This window comes from Myripristis murdjan, chromosome 4, assembly GCF_902150065.1.
Source record: "Myripristis murdjan chromosome 4, fMyrMur1.1, whole genome shotgun sequence".
Taxonomy (NCBI): Eukaryota; Metazoa; Chordata; class Actinopteri; order Holocentriformes; family Holocentridae; genus Myripristis; species Myripristis murdjan.
Window position 1 is genome coordinate 10,008,783 of NC_043983.1, and position 17,788 is coordinate 10,026,570.

Below are 17,788 nucleotides of genomic sequence, written 5' to 3' on the forward strand. Positions count from 1 at the left end.
GCAGAGGGTGATTCAGGCAGATGTGTTTTAGCTAATGCTGTCTGAGAGCAGCTGGGCAGGGCAGGGCTAATAGATGTGCAATAACCCAATGACATCATCCAGAGAGAGAGAGAGAGAGAGAGAGAGAGAGAGAGATAGAGAGAGTGGGTGCATACGAGCCAGCCAGCCAAAGGCAGCGAACAGGAGCAGGCCAGCTCACATGCAGAGGACAGCGGCATGAGAGTGGGAGAGCGTGTGTGTGTGTGTGTGTGAATGGGAGAGGACCGGACAGCATTCAGTCAACATTGACAGGGATATAGGACTCTGCCCAGAAGATTTTTCCCCCAGTTTTCTCCCCTTTTCCATTACACCTCTCCCCCTCCCCTTTCCCTTTTCCCTTCATCCTCCATCAGTTATCCCCCCTCTCAGCCCTTGCTTCAGGCGGCTCCTCCGGGCATGCTCCTTAAGCCAAAGTATGGCCGCTTTCGCAACGACTCTGTGACCTCCTCCGACGACCTGATGCAGAGCTTAGCCATGAGCGGCAAAGTGGTGGCCACGCCGGTGGTCCCCTCCTCCACCCCCAGCCTGCCTCTGCCTCCCCTGCCTCCTCTGGATCCCAGCACCAGGTCCTCCTCCTCTGCCGGGGCTGCAGCTCTGGCTGATTCCCCCTGCCTGGATGGGGAGCAGGATGCCACCACCACCTTCTGCATGCTCATCCCCAAGATGCCCCAGTGGAAGTTCTCCAATTCCCTGCTCAGCCGGAGCCCCTCCAGCTCCAGCTCCAGCTCCAGCTCTAGCAAGGACTCGGGAAAGGCAGCAGCAGCTCCCTCCCAGGCCTCTGTGTCCTCCTCCTCATCATCACATGGGCCTGGCAGTGCAGCCTCAGCCAGTGGCCCCGTGGCCAGTCTAGCTGCGGTGCTCAACTCCTGTGACCCTGTGTGTGTCACCCCCTGTTCCCTACAGGCCATCCGAGGGCAGAGAGCAGCTGCAGCAGCCAGCTCAGCAGGTCCAGGGGGCCACGGATTTGGGGCCATGGAGGCCACAGGGAGCCCTGGGGGCTCCAGCAGCTCCAGGTCAGGAATGAGCCGTAGGACAAGGGTGGAAGGCATGTGGTTGGGGGCAGATGACTTCAGTCAGAAGGGCAGCTTCATCCATAAGCCGTCCCAAGGCTGGTTGCACCCCGACAAGAAGATTGCAGGACCAGGAGCATCCTATATTGTCAGAGTGAGTCTTCCTTTCACTGTTTACATTCATTGTAATGGAAGTTAATCATCAACTTAAATCAGGGTCCCTTGATGAAGAGTTTGATGGCATACATGAGGGTTTTGAATTGTTTGCTTTAATACGTTAAAAAAGTGTAATATTCTTTTCCACAAACAAACCAGACAAGTAATAACTTTAAAGGATAAATCCTCACACATGTGACACAACTTTGCACAATTGCCTTCTCACACCAACTAGTGGATCACATAATATTAACATCCCCATTTCAGGCTTCTCTGTCTGGGTGTGAAACAAAAGGACACCACAGTGCCAGGCAGTTTGTTATGCAGCCCATGTGGTGAGGGGAATACATAATTCAATCCAGATAAATGGTTTGGTGTGGCTGGTTGGGAGACTGCGTCAAGGCAACACACAGGCTTCAGGGCAGAGAGAAGTAAACAATAAAATGATATTGTACGTGTACAGACCAATAGTTATCAGGACCGTTGTTGCTCCGCTGTATTGTTTACCATGCGTTATATGCATGGGAGACTGTGGTTATAACAACAACCATCCAACCCCTGTAATCTATTCCTGACAGTACTTGACAAGATCATACCTAGTTGTAGATTTGGTAATGATGCATAAGATGAAAAATAGATCTGAACCGCCAAAGTTAAATGTGCTGTAGTGTAAATCCAATATGAGGAAACATGTGGGAGTGGCATGCTTTGTGTGGTCGCTACATTGTTTACATTCATGTGTGGAATAGGGGCCATAAGATTTTATCCATAAAATTTGATTTATAGGGCTACAGTATGATGGATCTCCAACTGCTTATTAGTTTTATCATCATTATGTTATGCTCGAATGATCTTTATATAACATGCGCTTGCAGATATTTCTCTGTATGCTTTTATCACAAAGAAGATCAGGCAACACCCAGAAATAGGAAATTACACCCTCTTTCCTGGCAGAAAGATGTCACTGATTATACAAGAAAGTGTCCATTTTGCATTATGAAAGCCATGAGTTTGTGCAGTGACAGAGGAAATACATCTGTGTCTTCCAGTGATTTGTGTTCACAAAGGGTTACCATCCCAAGCAGACTGCTTGACGTCAATGTCACTGATCTCCCCTCAGCGATCCCCCACACCCGTTTGCCTCCGCCCCTCTTCCCCCTTTCCTGCTCCTCCAGCGTCAAACTAATGACATGGCTCTTGATTAGCCCAGTCTAGGGCCCAAGCACGCTTTCTAATGGCATTACACAGGCACCATTCATTCCTATATTCAATTACATTTAATCACAGTCATTTGCATCATGTGATATGGAAGAGGAGGGTTGGAAGGCAGGACCTGGGAGAGGTCCATCTGCGTTAGGATTAGTGGTCAGTATGTTTAGCTCTCAGTGCCAGGCAGGGGCTTCCCTAAGCTCACATTAACAAGTGCTCCTCTCATGTTAACACTATGCCCACTTAATGTCTCAGCTTTCATTGATTAACATGTTACTCTGTTAAACATGCAAGAAAACACCACTGTTAATACATACAGTGAGATACATACAGTATTTTTTTTTTCTTATCAGTCTGACCTTTTAACCGCATAGTGTAGCCAACTGCAAGTGTACTGTAATAATTTTTGATAATCAGCGGGGGTCAATCCGTAAAACAGATTTCACGGCTGCTTGAGCACTACTGTATATGTGATTCAGTGGTAAATCTATACAGGGAGGAGCACTTGCTGCATGTATTAGTGTCAGAGTGATGGTAGATTTCTGCTGTGCTATGCCATTTTTGCTCTGCATGGCCACCACGGCATGCAGTTCCCTGTCTATGTCACACACAACCGCATACAAACACTACTCTACTGGGAACAGACACACACAAATAGGATCCTTAGCATCTGTTTCCTCCCTTACATGTCCTCTGTGCCCACGCATCCACGCGAAGCAGCTGTGTCTGGCCTGCATCTACCATCTTTGACAGCCAGGGCACCACAATGCACTCACCAAACAAGCCTCTGCAACCACCGAACCAGCCATCAGTTATAGAGTTATAAGACCCTGCTATCATTTTATACACTTAGCTCGCTAATAATCCATTTAAGTAGTGCATAGCACTTCCCTTCCACTTATAATATCAACCTGCTAGTGCACTGTGCTATTTTCTCACTAATGTAGAACAGATTTTGTAGCTAGTAGCCTAATTTGCAGCAAGCCTTTTCTATGATGCTCTTGAATGTGGATGTAGAAAAGGTCACTGAGTAAATTTGTCAGTCACATGCCCTCAAATATGCTGTGACAAGTGCACAATATGAGGGATGTGAACCCAGTTTTGCAAATGCCTTAATCGGTGTGTCAGCCATTGCAATCTACACCATCTAAGCCCGTTTTGATAACATACAGCGCTCCGTAGTATCCGTTTATCCATGCATCCATCCATACAAAATACACATAACCACTGGTCTGACCTTGTTTTAGTAGTAGATGGAGCCTGGCCAAGCAGATATTAGAAAATAAACTGAGCGCAGGAGGTCCTGTACAGCGCAGCCAGGCTCCATAACCTAATAGAATAAAAGTCTGTTAGTTCCCTCAAGGAAGTGCGCCATGATGTAGGGAAGTTCAAAAGAACATGCCAATTTCCTTTGAATTTCTGAGGAATGTTTCTTGGAAAGTCCTTGCCCGTGGTTACAAGAATAGAGTGTGGCTGAAAGGGTAGAAGGAGTGCAGATAGGGTGATAGAAGGGGGGATGCGTTGCGTTGGCACATTACAGAATGTGACAATGGAGGCATTGACAGAGAGGGGGAAAGAAAAATGAGAGTAGGGGAGACAATTTCCCTGATGGAAGACTTCCCCCTGTCTCCTAATCTGGTTAGAAAGCTCATTAAGCTCTCAGGCTCAAGGGTTGTTCTGTGTGTTTGTGTGTGTGTGTGTGTGTGTGTGTGTGTGTGTGTGTGTGTGTGTGGCTTCTAGTCTCTGTGTTGCAGTAGTCACAATAACAGTCTTGCATACTGCTCTTATTGATTAAGTTTGAGCCCAGTAAGGACAGGCAGGACGTAAATCATATAGCAGCAAATTAGTAGAGCACATATCTAATTACATATCTATATATATCTTTATATCTGTATCTATATATCTATATATCTATATCTAGATATGGATGTATAGATATATAATGATAGATGGACATATATATTAGGAGTTCAATTAGCGGTTCATTAGTGGTTCGTTTTTGGGTCACAATTTTGGTTTCAATTACAAAAAAAAAAAAAAAAAAACCTACCATTTCCAATGTTCTCTATATTTTTTCTTATTGGAAAAAATAACATTAGTCTACTTAGAGTTTTTAAAACAAACATAAAAATACTTGTATATTCATTAATTCATCAGCTAAGTGTGTGGCTGTTGGCCTCATACAGTGGATGTGTTTGTAGCACTGCTCTTTTCACCTCCCAGTTCAAAATATAATGAACACTCACAGTGATGTAACTCTTTTACCCCAGAGGTCCAAATATCACTGGTGAGAACTTTGAAGGGTGCATTGTGCATATAAAGAAGAGAGAGGATTTGTACATTTTGGGAGGTGCTAGAGGAAGTCATGAGATCACCAAACTTGGCACGGTTCATCCTCTGGGTAGCATGAATGTGCTTCATAACTCCATGGCAAACTGCCCAATAGATTTTTAGATATCAGAATTGACATTTTGGTCTAAGGATGGCACGAGAGGAAAGGTGATGGTGACACCAAAACTCTTCCCAGGGAAATTACTTGGCAGTCCATCCATTCCATTTATAGATGTGTTGTGTACAAGACAAATGAGGGCAGCAAAGAAGAAATGTCATAGACTCATCATAATCAAAAGGAATCTTACTTTGGTGTGTATGAATACACTTAACCAAATATCACGGTAATCCACTAATTCCATTGTGTGATATCTTGTGTGCAATCTTGACATTTTAGCCTGATGGTGGCAAAGGTGACGAGGTCACAAAAACTGACAGGGTTTATCCTCTGGGGACAATAAATGTGCTCAACATATTTCAAATTTCCCTGGGCATTTTGGGCATACTGGCTATATTGATGTGTAAACTGTAAATAATAGACTATTTTGAAAAAGAAGGAGCAAAATTTTTGATGAATGTTGATTTCTTTCCCACACTGACAGTCCATCCATTTGTTGGTTCATTAAATATTTTATTCCAAGGCAACATATTTCAAAATGACTTCCTGGAGTCTCTGATTGGACAGTCAGTCAATCAATCAGTGAGTCAATCAGATAATGAATGCATCAAATCCGAACCCTGCCCCAAGTAAAAGTACTGCACGTAAGGACGATTGCAAGAACGCAGTAGTATCAGGCTAATTTATAATAAAAAAAAAAGATAATAATAACAATTTTTATCTCATTTCACTAATAATAAGTAATAGTACTTAGTATCATAAAGACTTATACTAAAAAAAGGAAGAAAAAAAAACAATGCATGCACCAATGTATGAAACCTTCCTAGATCCACAAATCAGTGCAACACATTCTGACATGCATGACTTGTGAAAACACAGACACACACACACACAAACAAATAAATACACACATATACACACACACCCAAACACAGACGTAAACCCATTCTCCTCAGGGGCCTGAGAAGCTCCACTTGGTCCATGCTGTGGAGCTCTTAGTGCTGCTAATCTAGTCAAGGTGCCATTAGTATCCCAACCTGACGGCCATTAGGAAGCCACAGAGCTGGCTGCGAGCCACTGGAGCATCACATAAATGGCCTATATGTGGAGTTTAGCTAGATTGCAAAGTATAAATACAATGCATATTATTCAGCAATACATAACATTTTATTTATGTATCAGTTTTCCCCCAGAAATGTCTCTTTGGAACGTTGCGAAGACTGCCAAAAACATTTTTTTAACCTCAAAATGCTATATTTGCTCTTCATGTTCATACATGTTCATATTAAAAACAGTCCACGGATCTTTACATTTCTTGGAAAAAAAAAAAAATTCAGAAATTCCAATAATATTCTTTGGTGGGTATTATTTTGATGCTAGCATTAATTCTGGAGCAACAGATATATTTTTGAGATGGCAGATATCTCATATTCAAATTATACTTAGCAAAGAAGTGGAAAAGTCATTACTTTTCTCACACTGGGAGCACTGAACACACCAACCTCAAAGGGCATCTGGAGCACCACATGGTAAAACTTGTTTTCTTCTCTGTTCGATCTGTGTCTGTGCAGTACATGGGCTGCATTGAGGTGCTGAAATCAATGCGATCCCTGGACTTCAACACACGGACTCAGGTGACAAGGTAGGTTGGAGGTTAACTATCTCTTCTGGTAGAGGTGAGTTAGCAGAATTTGATCCAAGCTGTATAGAGTTAACAAAAGGATCAGCCACCATGATGCCAGATTTCTATCATCCGGCCTCTCAGATCTCAGATGGTAGGCTATTTTTCAAGCATGTCAGAGTTGAATGTTTATTTTAGCTATTTATTGGAATAGACACAATTGATGAATAATCTCAGCCCTCTTACATTTCAGAAATGTAGGAGAGCTGCATTCTTTACGTGGCAGCTGCACAGTGAAATTGTAGTAGTAGATTTCATGGTTGTTACAGTCATAAATCATGCTCAACCAATTAAGGCCCCTAGAAATTCAATTCCAATTCAAGCGAAAACATGAAAATCACCAAGACAGGGGTTGCAAGATTTTTCTGTGATGGCAGCAATCCAGTGTTGTGTGTCCCAGTTAAAAGATGTCAAGGCAGAACGGTTTCAGCAGTGTGAAAACTATGAGTCGTGCTATCTCTGTTTTTGTTTTTGCTATCATACATGTGATGTCATTGTTATGAAAGCAGGGTTCTTTGCAACCCTTGGCCTCCTGGGAACAGCGCACTCCATCCCTTCCCTCTTTCCCTCTGTATCTCTCGCTCATTTTCTCTCTCTCTCTCCTCCATAATCGATCGACAGTAATCGGAGCCCACCATGCATCCAAGGCTTAAGTGCAGGGGGAGGAGGCAGCAGAGATGGAGTGATAGTGCGAGATTTATTATTGATGATGTTCGCTAATGACTGTGGAAAGCTGCAGTGGTCCTCATGAATGCACCCCACTAGATAATGTCTGCTGTGACTCATACTGTAGACGGGGTCCGGGGGAGGGAGGATTCAAAACAAAACAGCAAAACAAAAGAGGAGCAAAGGGAGAAAAGATGCTTCGTATAAGCTGGCTACTTCAGGTTAAGTTACCTGCTTTCTTGCACAGAGGATTGTCCACATGGGCTGAATCGTTTGCACTTGTCACTTTTTGCACTTTTTTGCACTCAAGCCATGTAATTTAGCAGTTAAACAGTAAGTATTTTGTAAACATGACTCCATAACTCAGTCTGCTCTTTTAAATCCCGACTTGACTGAGCCATTAGTTATCTGCTGTGCCATAATCGTGCACTGATAATGAATGTGTTTTGTTTGACATCTTTACATGATTCTATTCGTTATGGTTGTTGAGTCTGCTTTCAAGTTTCAGTGATTGCCCTCATTCGAATTCAATTTAGCCATTTCCATTCACCCGATTGTTTAAGGCCATTTGTCATGAGCTGCTTTGTAAAAGATGCCCAGATTCCTCAGTGACACTGAGGGCAACAGGCCTGACTCAGTGAATCCTTGTGGAATACAGGACTGCTCATCTAGCCAGCTAGGCCGGGGATCCGTGACTGATTGTCAATGACTGTTGATCTAAAAAACTTTTTACAGCACATTTTAAGTGAATTCTTGCATACTCCAATGTGGATCTAAGTCAAAAGTAGCTTTTTGAAGTAAAACTCTGCCGTGCATCGAGACCTGGCCTCATTTCTTTAGTGTGCTGACTTGTTCTCTGGCAGCCCACTAAACCCATCTACCATACACACTGTTCATTCAGTCAAAACAAAACTTTCAGTGGGCCTCAAAATTTCAAAAATCTACTTAAAATCCCAGCCTTGCAGAAGCTATGTCCTCACAACAATAGCCTCATTTGCAGGTCTGCTTGTGTGACAGCTTTAAGTCAATAAACAGCAACACCAGGGAGAATGAGGTGCAGCATTATGTCGCAGGCGAGACCGAGACTGCAGACAAAAACAACAACAAGCCGACTCTCTCCTTCCCCACTGCCCTCCCTGCCTAATTCACTCGAACATTATGGTGTTTTGCAAAAATCCCAGAGAAGACCTTTACTCGAGATGGGGCCCGGGACGCTGCTTTTTAAATATTTACGAGCCACTTGATAGGGGCAGCCGGGTTCTTGACTCCTGTCCCCACCGTCCCCTGACAGTCCCAGCACGAGCTCCAGCCCCTGCTCCATGTTATTTCTAACTATCGCAGTCAGACACACAGGGGACAGAGGCCATAAAATTCATTAGCTAGCCATATTCATGCATTATGGCATCCTTATTGCAAAACATCCACAAATTCAAACAGATGAAATAATTGGATTGAGGAAAATCAACAATGTTAAATAAATTATGCCTTGAACAGACAGGAGGATGGGCTGCAGAAATGAATGGTCCTTAGACACTTATTTTACCTCTAATAATTCTTATCCCCTAATGCTTTTTTAGAGTTTGGTAGTGAGTTTGATATTAATGGAGAAGATCACTGTAATTTTGATTATGTGGAAAACACAGCTAGTGTGGTACATTACGAGTTGACCTGTTAAGAACCTTTTCTTGACCTTTAACCTGTGATGGATCTCGACCTTTGACCTTAGCCTGAGGGAGGAAACACAGAGCTGCTGTTCATGTTTATCCACAGGTTATCTGTAATTGTGATGCTGCAGTTTTGCTAAACTGTTTCAAACTTCATCCCTCCTCTTGTGCTCAGTAGAACTGGAATAGTAGTGACATTAAATCAAGTTTGGGGAAATGTTTATGTTGTTACAAACTGGATCATATAAATGCGGTCACACAGTCAGCATGAATCCACATGATTTCTAGGTCATCCATCTGTCCTGCAACCCAGTTGATCAGTGGCCAGTGCCTCCCATTATGCTCTCCTGACCTCTGACCTCTCTTCATTTTTCTTACCAGGGAAGCCATCAACAGGCTGTGTGAAGCTGTGCCTGGTGGAAAGGGGGCTTGGAGGAAAAAGGTTAATAATAAAGTTGTAATGCTGCTGTACATGTGCGCAGCAGACACTAAACAGTCTTTACACCTAATCCTTAGCATTTTAATTAGCTTTAGAACTGTTTTAACCTGCTTGAATTACCAGATGAAATACAAGTTCCAGAAAATGTTGACCTTTGAAAGTCAGTTTAAAACATTTTGTGATTTACAACTTGTCTGGTGCTTCCTGAATGTCTATCTGTTGCTGTTTTTGACTGTTTGTGGTGTGTACATTTATGTGTGTGTCTGCATGCTTTATTGACTTTTTTATGAGATTTCTCTGCTTCCTCAGTTTAAGTAGTTAACTGTCTGATAATTAGTTTACAGTTTCCACTGTGTCATTGTCCTGTAGGCCCTGAACAAAGCTCTTCAGTCCATCATGGGAAAGAGTAACCTGCGCTTTGCTGGAATGAGTATTGCCGTCAATATCTCCATAGAGGGCCTCAGTTTGCTCATCCCAACCACAAGACAGGTTAGACAAGCCTTTTATTAAATCCAGGGTACTGTTTAGTCACAATGATATGATGACCAGCTTCATAAACACATTTTGTAAAACCTGCAAAGAAATATCATTATTGGCCCTGCTCCTTACTCCTTGAAGCGCTAGAGTTTCCTCTTGAAAAAATTTCAATTAGTGTGGCTTTCAGTAGATAGTTTCAGTGTCCCATGATCTAAATGCTGTTTCATTTGCTCTTCCACTCTGGGAAATATAGACTATTTCCAATGTTTGTGGCATGAAAATGGTCAAATATAAAGTTACTGTATATTGGATCAAAACATCACCTATCAGTAGTTTCAGTCTAGAATATCTTTATTGGTTATCACTTTCAAAATTCATAGAAGTCGAACCCTAACTTGGGATTTTTTGCTTTATAGTTTGTTTTTGGTGATGAAGCACAACATAGCCATCACACACTGATATCATTAAAGCGAGGAAAATGATAGCAAATCTCTGCCTCTGTGCTTTTTCTTTTTTTCTCTCTCAGGTGATAGCACACCATCCCATGCAGTCCATCTCATTTGCCTCTGGAGGAGACACAGTGAGTGCAGTGTATTCCCCGCTGTCCTCTCTCTTGTTAGAATGGACTTTTTGGCAGACTGCACATCTGACTAGGTTGCATTTGACTGGTTTCCAATCTCATGACCAAAGAATCAATGAGGGCTTTAATTTAGTTATATACCCCTAATTCATCTGTCCTTATTGAGTTTTCCCTCTTGTCTGTTCCAGGATACACCCGACTATGTTGCATATGTGGCCAAAGACCCAGTTAATCAGAGAGGTATCTCCTTAAAAGCTTCTCTTTCCGCCTCAATGCCTGTTTCATAACCATGCACATACAATACTGCAGTGTGTTAAACATGGATTAGTTTCCACTCAGTGGGAGGTGCATTATGGCTCACTGCCACTTGTTCATCAAGATTCTGACATTAATTTTTTCTAATTCTTTAACTTATCCTCCATTTGGCACACAATGACATTACCTCCTATGAAATGATTCCTGATTTGAAAGGAAAGCTTACCCTGAAATATTACTAAAGATATTTAATTATGACAGTATAATTTGCCATAGAGCAAGGGATCACCTCCATCAAAAATTTGCCACGTCAACATATAGCATTTTGGAAAAGAAATTCTTCAAATAATAGGATTCACATTGGGCCAGAGCTTCTTCCTGACACTCGTGCCAACAGGAACAAACCTTTTTATCCACAATTCTCCTCTTTGTCTATTTCAGCATGTCATATCCTGGAGTGCTCGGACGGTTTAGCCCAGAGTGTCATCAGTACCATCGGCCAGGCCTTTGAGCTGCAGTTCAAACAGTACCTCCACAGCCCTCCCAAAACCATGGCGTCTATGGAGAGGTGAGATAATGATGAATAGCTCCTCTGAAGCTTTCTGAAAACCATCAGAAATTAAATATTTCAAATAGTTGTTTCATCATCCTGCCAAAACAATAGCATCCATGAAAACATGGAGGGGAAAAAATCAAGAGTATCGACACAGCCCTCCAATACCTGGATTGTTACATGATAGTAAATAGTTTCTCTGCAGCCTCCAGAAAACATCCACCATGGAGATGTGAATTAACTTTATGAAAGCCATAGGTCAAACAACTCTGTAGTCAATACCTGTCAAGTCCAGATAATTGTCACAGAAAAATCAGCATTTATTAATATTGGAAATTTGTTATAAGCAGTCCTGCAGTACAGCTAGAACTACTGGAGGTCAGCTATCATTTTCAGTCATGGAAAGTGCATCATCATTATTGTTTATAGAAACACTGACAGCAAAGATAGAAGGATGATAGAGGGAGTTTACTTTGCCGGTTTAATCAATCAGGGTGGTTGTCGTGCTTTGGCACCAGCATCCTACATAAAGAGCTGAGTTGCATTACAAAAACCGGATGCAAAACTCTGATTTCTTTGTTGTCCATTGTACAGAGACATGATACTTTGTTCTTATATTACTGCAAAATCCATTTTTTCCTGTTTTGATCCTCACAACATCAAAGCCTGTTATTCAGAGTTCAGAGCTTCTTCTTCAGCTGTCACTAAACCTCACGTGGTGCCACTGGGGACCCAGGAGGAACTTTTTTCCCCTCTGTCTTCTGGTTTCAAATGAACAGCATCCTGTTTCCAGCAATAGCAGAACTAGACCTTAAGAAATTTATATAGAAACTTCAGATGTGGTGATATCATCTGATCTGAAGCCCTCATTCATTTAAGAATCTCAAACGTCTTTTGTGATGCTGTTATTATAAATGATATCATTCTTATCAATGACAGTAGCAGTTGTAACAGTTGTTTCAGCAGTAGAGGTCGTAGTAATGGTGTTGATGTTATAGTTAGGATGTTGCACAATGTAAAGGATGCATTCCTCAGACCTTATGATCTGAGTTTGAATTACATATAACCTGCGTAAATCTTTTCCTCTCACATACATATGGTTAGTTCCTGACAGTCCTGGTTGTCTTTGCTCCCTTAGAAATATCAGAACAGAGGAGCCAATGTGGGGGGAGGATGAGGACTCCTCTGAGCACGACTACTACAACAGTATACCAGGGAAGGAGCCTCCTGTTGGAGGAGTGGTGGACTCCAGGATCCGACCTACTGGAGCCCTGCTGGGTCACATGCACAGCCAACTGCAGAGCAAGGCGGCGGCACAGGTGACCCTCCAGACATTATTTTAGAAAGCACATTAACCCCTTGTAGACTATTGTCGCAAATTTGCCTCAAACCATTTCCAGTCTGGTGTATGTATCCCACTGATGCTGTTGATGCATACAACACATACCAGGAATTGTATTGGAAGCACTCTACCACCAATAATTTAGCATCTGCTTGAAGGCAAAAATACAAAACAATTTATTTTTGTAGATAATTGTAAATAAATTCAGGCAGTAAGGGGTTAAGGCTCAACTCAAGACTGAACGTATGGTATAAACAACTCTCTAACTGGAAATTGGGATGAGCATGTCCATGTCACAGCTTTAACTGTACAAGATTTTTTTTCCCTCATCATCAACACCTATATTGACACACTGCTAAATATTTGTGATTAAAATGCACCAAGAAAATATCTGAGAACATGTAAACTTTCAAACCTCGTCCTCTAACTTTATCACAGATTTAATTGAGGTTATATGTGGTAAACATCAAGTAACCGCGTTCAAGCTAAACTCTTTCATCTCGGCCTCACAGGCTGGTGACGGATATGTTTTGTAGCTTTTTCCCCATATTGTTTACATGGGACCACTGAAGTATACTCCATTACTGTCTTGATGTGCCTGCACCATAATTGCCAGAGAGAGATGTGATTACATAAGGAGACCAGCCCAGACTGCCTAATGGCAGAAAGAAATCATTCCTCTTTCCTGGCAACTTGTACAAGTGACATGTTGTAGCTAACGTTTCAAACAGAGTGCTTCAAAACAACATTACATTCAGGAGTTACCATTCAGATAGAGAAAGAAATGTCTTTAGGATCCCTAAGAGTGATAAATGTGTGTGTTTGTAGATGGGTTCACCAGCAAAGAGAGAGCCAGTATCCTATCCCTCTGGTCAGCTGTGCTATGAACTTCACTGGGACACAGAGGCCCCCAGCAGCTCAGGTGAGACACCCTGTGGCCATATAAAGGTATAACAATTTGAACACTCTCACTGTAACATAATCTAAGGACTCCAGATTAGCAGAGGTGGTCTTGTCTTACATCTGTTATTACAAAAAAAACAAAAAAAAACAAACAGTTTCTACAGTAAGAGACAGCAGTGCCGCAGCAGAGAATATATTTTTTTAAATGTTTTAAATGTTATTTGTGTCCATACTGAGGAGGTGGATATGTTCTGCACAATTTTCTGATCAATGATGACACCCTTAACTATCTGAAATCATTAAATACCAATAACGACTTGATATCTTTTAGATTATAGATTAGATTTAGAGCGTTTTCTGCTTCCTTTATATGATTTAGGGCAATAATAATAATAATAATAATGATATGGTTCCACCACAATTAGTATTGCATCTGACTTAAATATGCAGGTAGGCTTATTTGTGGAAATGTAAAAGAACCACATTTACACAAATTTAACATTTAACATTGTCAATATAAAGAGCAGTTGTAACCACTAGAGGGCAAACCAAGCGCTTTAAAAAAGTTCTAAACTTATTAGGCACCATGTAATTTGAGTTTAAAATGAGTGAATGTGTTTCCCACAATACCTCATCCTTCTAATATACACCCAATCAGACAGAAGACTGCTTGTCTTTCTCAGGTCTGACGTCAGATGGTTACCTGCGTGCCGATGGCCAACCACCAAGTAGCAGGGACTATGAGGAGCATCTGTATGTTAACACCCAGAGTCTGGACAGCATGGATTCACTGGCCAAAGGACCAGATGGACACAGAGGGAGCAAGGGACCCGACAGTCCCAAAAAAGATATATTTGACATGAGTAAGTCCTGAGAGTTTGCTTTTTATGCAGTAATGTATTCTGATAACCTTTAAAGACAACTAAACATTAAATATTAATTACAAATTTTTTTTTTTTAAATTGGTAGATATTGGAGGAGCTGTCAGGTTTGGATGTGTACTGCTGTCTTTTAACTTTTGTTTTTTTAGCCCCTAACCCCTCCCGTCAAGAGGTATTGCCTTTTGCCAGGCTGATATTGTAAATAAGGACATGACTTGCCTGATCAAATATAGGTTATAGAAACATAAAAATAAAATGGTTTACCATTTTTTTGATTACTACTACCGCCACATTGGTGGTAAGGATGTGGAATTTAGATCATCAGTCACCTTACAGATTTCTGTTTATCATGATGTTAGAAAGTGCACAGTGACAGTGAAGAATAAATCTTATTAAAACTGAACTATCTGTTGTCTGCAGCTGTATGAGTACTTCTACACCCCATGTAAATCCCTTGGACTCTATAATGCTTTTGAATTTGAAGTCTGTCACTGGGTCATATTGTCCCTAAGGGCCCTTTGAAGATGCTCTGAAGCTGCACGAGGCCAGTGGAGGAGCTGTGGGGTCTAGTGGATCCTCTTTAGCTGGAGGATGTGGTGTTCTGGGTGGAGGTGGAGGTGTGGTGATCCTGGAGGACCAGTGGCCCAGCCCTCCGCGCCGTCGTGCCCCCGTGGCCCCCACCGAGGAGCAGCTCCGCAGGGAGGCCTGGTACCATGGCCGCATGAGCCGGCGTGATGCGGAGAAACTTCTAGTCCGAGATGGAGATTTCCTGGTCCGGGAGAGCACCACTAACCCAGGACAGTATGTCCTAACTGGGATGCACTGCGGCCTGCCCAAACACCTGCTGCTGGTGGACCCTGAGGGTGTGGTGAGTCTGGCAGAAATAGCTCCCCCAAAATATATTATCCAATTGTCAAACATAATACTGGCTCCACACATTACGCCAATGGGGCAAGAGGGTCTTAGTGCAAATGTGATTTTTGACAATTATTACAGCTGTACTTTTTCTCTTTGCAGACATTATAAAGTTGTAAAGTTGCTTAAAGTCTTTAATTTTGTAGAGATTTGTTTGATTGTTTCTTATTGACCATTATTTATGGTGGTGACAGGGTTTACAGATGTCCCCCCAATCTGTTTCTGTGTTTCATACAGGTCCGAACCAAAGACATGTTATTTGAGAGCATAAGTCACCTTATCTCATACCACCTGAAGAACGAGCTGCCTATTGTAGCAGCAGAGAGCGAGCTCCACCTCAAACAGGTGGTCAGGAGGAAACAGTGACCCACCCATCCAGCCCTGCATGGTGGCAGTAAGTTTGTATTACATTAGAATGACTTGCAATATTGCTTGTAATGCAGTCAGTGGATGTAATGGGTGTAAAATGATCCTTTCAAGCCAAATCTAGTAATTCATTTATAAGCTACTTTATTTGCATGAAAATGACATCTTAAAAAAATCAGAAATACTGCAAGGTTGAATGACTAGTGTGTTGATGTTCCATGGTTAGAAAAGTTGTGCTATATTCCCCTCTCTCCCAGGACCCAGAGGTGAATTCCCATGTGCCCATGCAAACCCCAGAGAAGACTGCATCTGTGAACCATTTAACCCAGTTGGATCTTTGTCTGGGACTAAGGGACATCATTGATACCCTCCACCCATGGACATAGCAACCAGGGCTACTCTCTCTGTTGGCTACCAGGCTCAATCAAACTGTCAAACTCATCTGTCAAACTCTTCAGCATGCAGTCATTAAGCTAACAAACCTTTGTCTCTCAACCAGAGTCCACAGTTTGACTAATCCCAGAGCTGGAAAACCATCAGCTGATATCAGGCATGAACGAGACAAGTGTTTGGTCAGAAGCCATCATCAGTCAATCACACAGGGATTTGATGCACAGTGGAGAAACGTTGTATAATGCGCTTCCAGTCTACTTCTGCTCTCCTGACAGATCAGTCATGCAGAGCAGTGAACTTGGTCCTGAGTGATTCACTGAAAAAAATCTGGGACATTACCAGAACAAATCTCTCACTGACTATCTGGTGCACACATGAAACATAAGAGATGTCAGGTTCAATATTCATCAGTTCATCTCAGTGGAAATGCAAGAAATGTGGTCGTATTTTACTATGGCTATAGAAATGTCTGTTTCCCAGGAATGTAAAGACTGTTACACGCTCACAGGTATGCAGTACCTCACTCTGAGATGGCACAACAGATACACGCTGAACATGATGCAGTGCTAGGTTTATTACCTGTTACCTTAGCCATAGCCTTTTTGATTTCTCCATAATAATCTCAGGACCAAACTCTGCAGTGTTTTAAATCATGCGTTTATGGAATTTGTGTTGAAACCAGTCATTACAGAGACCATCTCATGTGATATCACTCATCGACAGTATAGTCATCTCATACTATATCTACACGTAGACAGTTCATTGGATGTACATAGGCTTGAATGTGGGCAGTTTGATCACATATACCAACAATAACATTGATTTGCGTTGTGTTTGTATGGGCTGATCTAAACTTGGTAGACGCCTGTATGTGTTATGTAAGCCTATGGAGATCATTGGTCAGTGAGAGACTGTGCTCTGTGGTCAAATGAATACTGCATCCTCTGTTAAGAACAACTACCTTGCATCCACACTCAGTATATCCACATCTGTATTTCCCCAGCCCCTCAAAGTTCAGTGCCTTAAAAACTACAGAGCTAGGCATTTCTGTCTGCTTTTACCATTGGGGAGAAGAGCAATGTATATAATGTGTATTTATGCTCCTATTGCAAAAGACTAGTTTTCTTGCCATGCCAGTGAATGAATGAACAAACTTGAGGATGATTAAGCTCTTATAATTGTGAACGATGATGCAAGCTGCTCTTGTTTTGGAGTGAAACATGTTTAAATACTGTCTTGTTCTGTCTTGATTGTTATTGTCTTTATGTGGGATAAGTGATAATCAAGCCCTTCAGCGACTGTTAATTTTTTTCTTAGTATTAAGCCATAGCACTCCTGTTGGTGGTAAATCTGAAAGACTGAACATCTGGACTTAGAATCAAATCCTTTATGTGTCCCGACTCAGGGAAATCCATAACTGTTTCCCTGTCCCATATCTTGAGTCCATGCATGTTGATCAGGGTTTCTGCTCCAAAGCCGCATTGAGAAGATTCTGTCTCTTTTTGGCCAACTTCAAAATTTAAAATCTTACTGGAGTTGGGTCATGAGGGTTTCGCGCTCATCTCCATTTCAACTGGCAACATATCCAACACGTCAGGTCCTCTACAGGTCTTTGCTGCACACCTGCCAAGGCACAGAGTAGGAGGGAGAGCGGGGCAACAAGGCTTAAGGTGAAGTCAAAACTATTAATGCAACTTTTTTCAAATTACCCCATTTTGCTTTCTCAGGTCTTTCTTGTATCTTTTCTTCTTTGATTAATGTGTTTTTGTCAATAAAATGAACTGAAATGAAGATAAAACTCAGAGGTTAA

The 17,788-nt window shown here is 42.0% G+C and overlaps 1 protein-coding gene across 1 annotated transcript; it reads left to right on the plus strand.

Moving 5' to 3' along the window:
• On the plus strand, positions 1-17,698 carry shc2 (SHC (Src homology 2 domain containing) transforming protein 2). The gene is made up of 13 exons (XM_030050334.1): positions 1-1,203; positions 6,435-6,505; positions 9,256-9,316; positions 9,683-9,802; positions 10,317-10,370; positions 10,559-10,610; positions 11,067-11,193; positions 12,317-12,497; positions 13,349-13,442; positions 14,107-14,286; positions 14,817-15,172; positions 15,457-15,613; positions 15,843-17,698. Exons 1-12 carry the CDS (start codon positions 436-438, stop codon positions 15,583-15,585), a joined length of 2,193 nt encoding a protein of 730 aa, XP_029906194.1. The 5' UTR covers positions 1-435; the 3' UTR covers positions 15,586-15,613; positions 15,843-17,698.
• The last annotated feature ends 90 nt before the right edge of the window (positions 17,699-17,788 follow it).

Bases quoted from the DNA above. Each gene is read 5' to 3' on its own strand.
- shc2 (XM_030050334.1), top strand. From the start codon at position 436: ATGCTCCTTAAGCCAAAGTATGGCCGCTTTCGCAACGACTCTGTGACC. The intron at 9,803-10,316 runs GTTAGACAAGCC...TTTCTCTCTCAG, and splicing joins TCATCCCAACCACAAGACAG to GTGATAGCACACCATCCCAT. The intron at 13,443-14,106 runs GTGAGACACCCT...TGTCTTTCTCAG, and splicing joins AGAGGCCCCCAGCAGCTCAG to GTCTGACGTCAGATGGTTAC.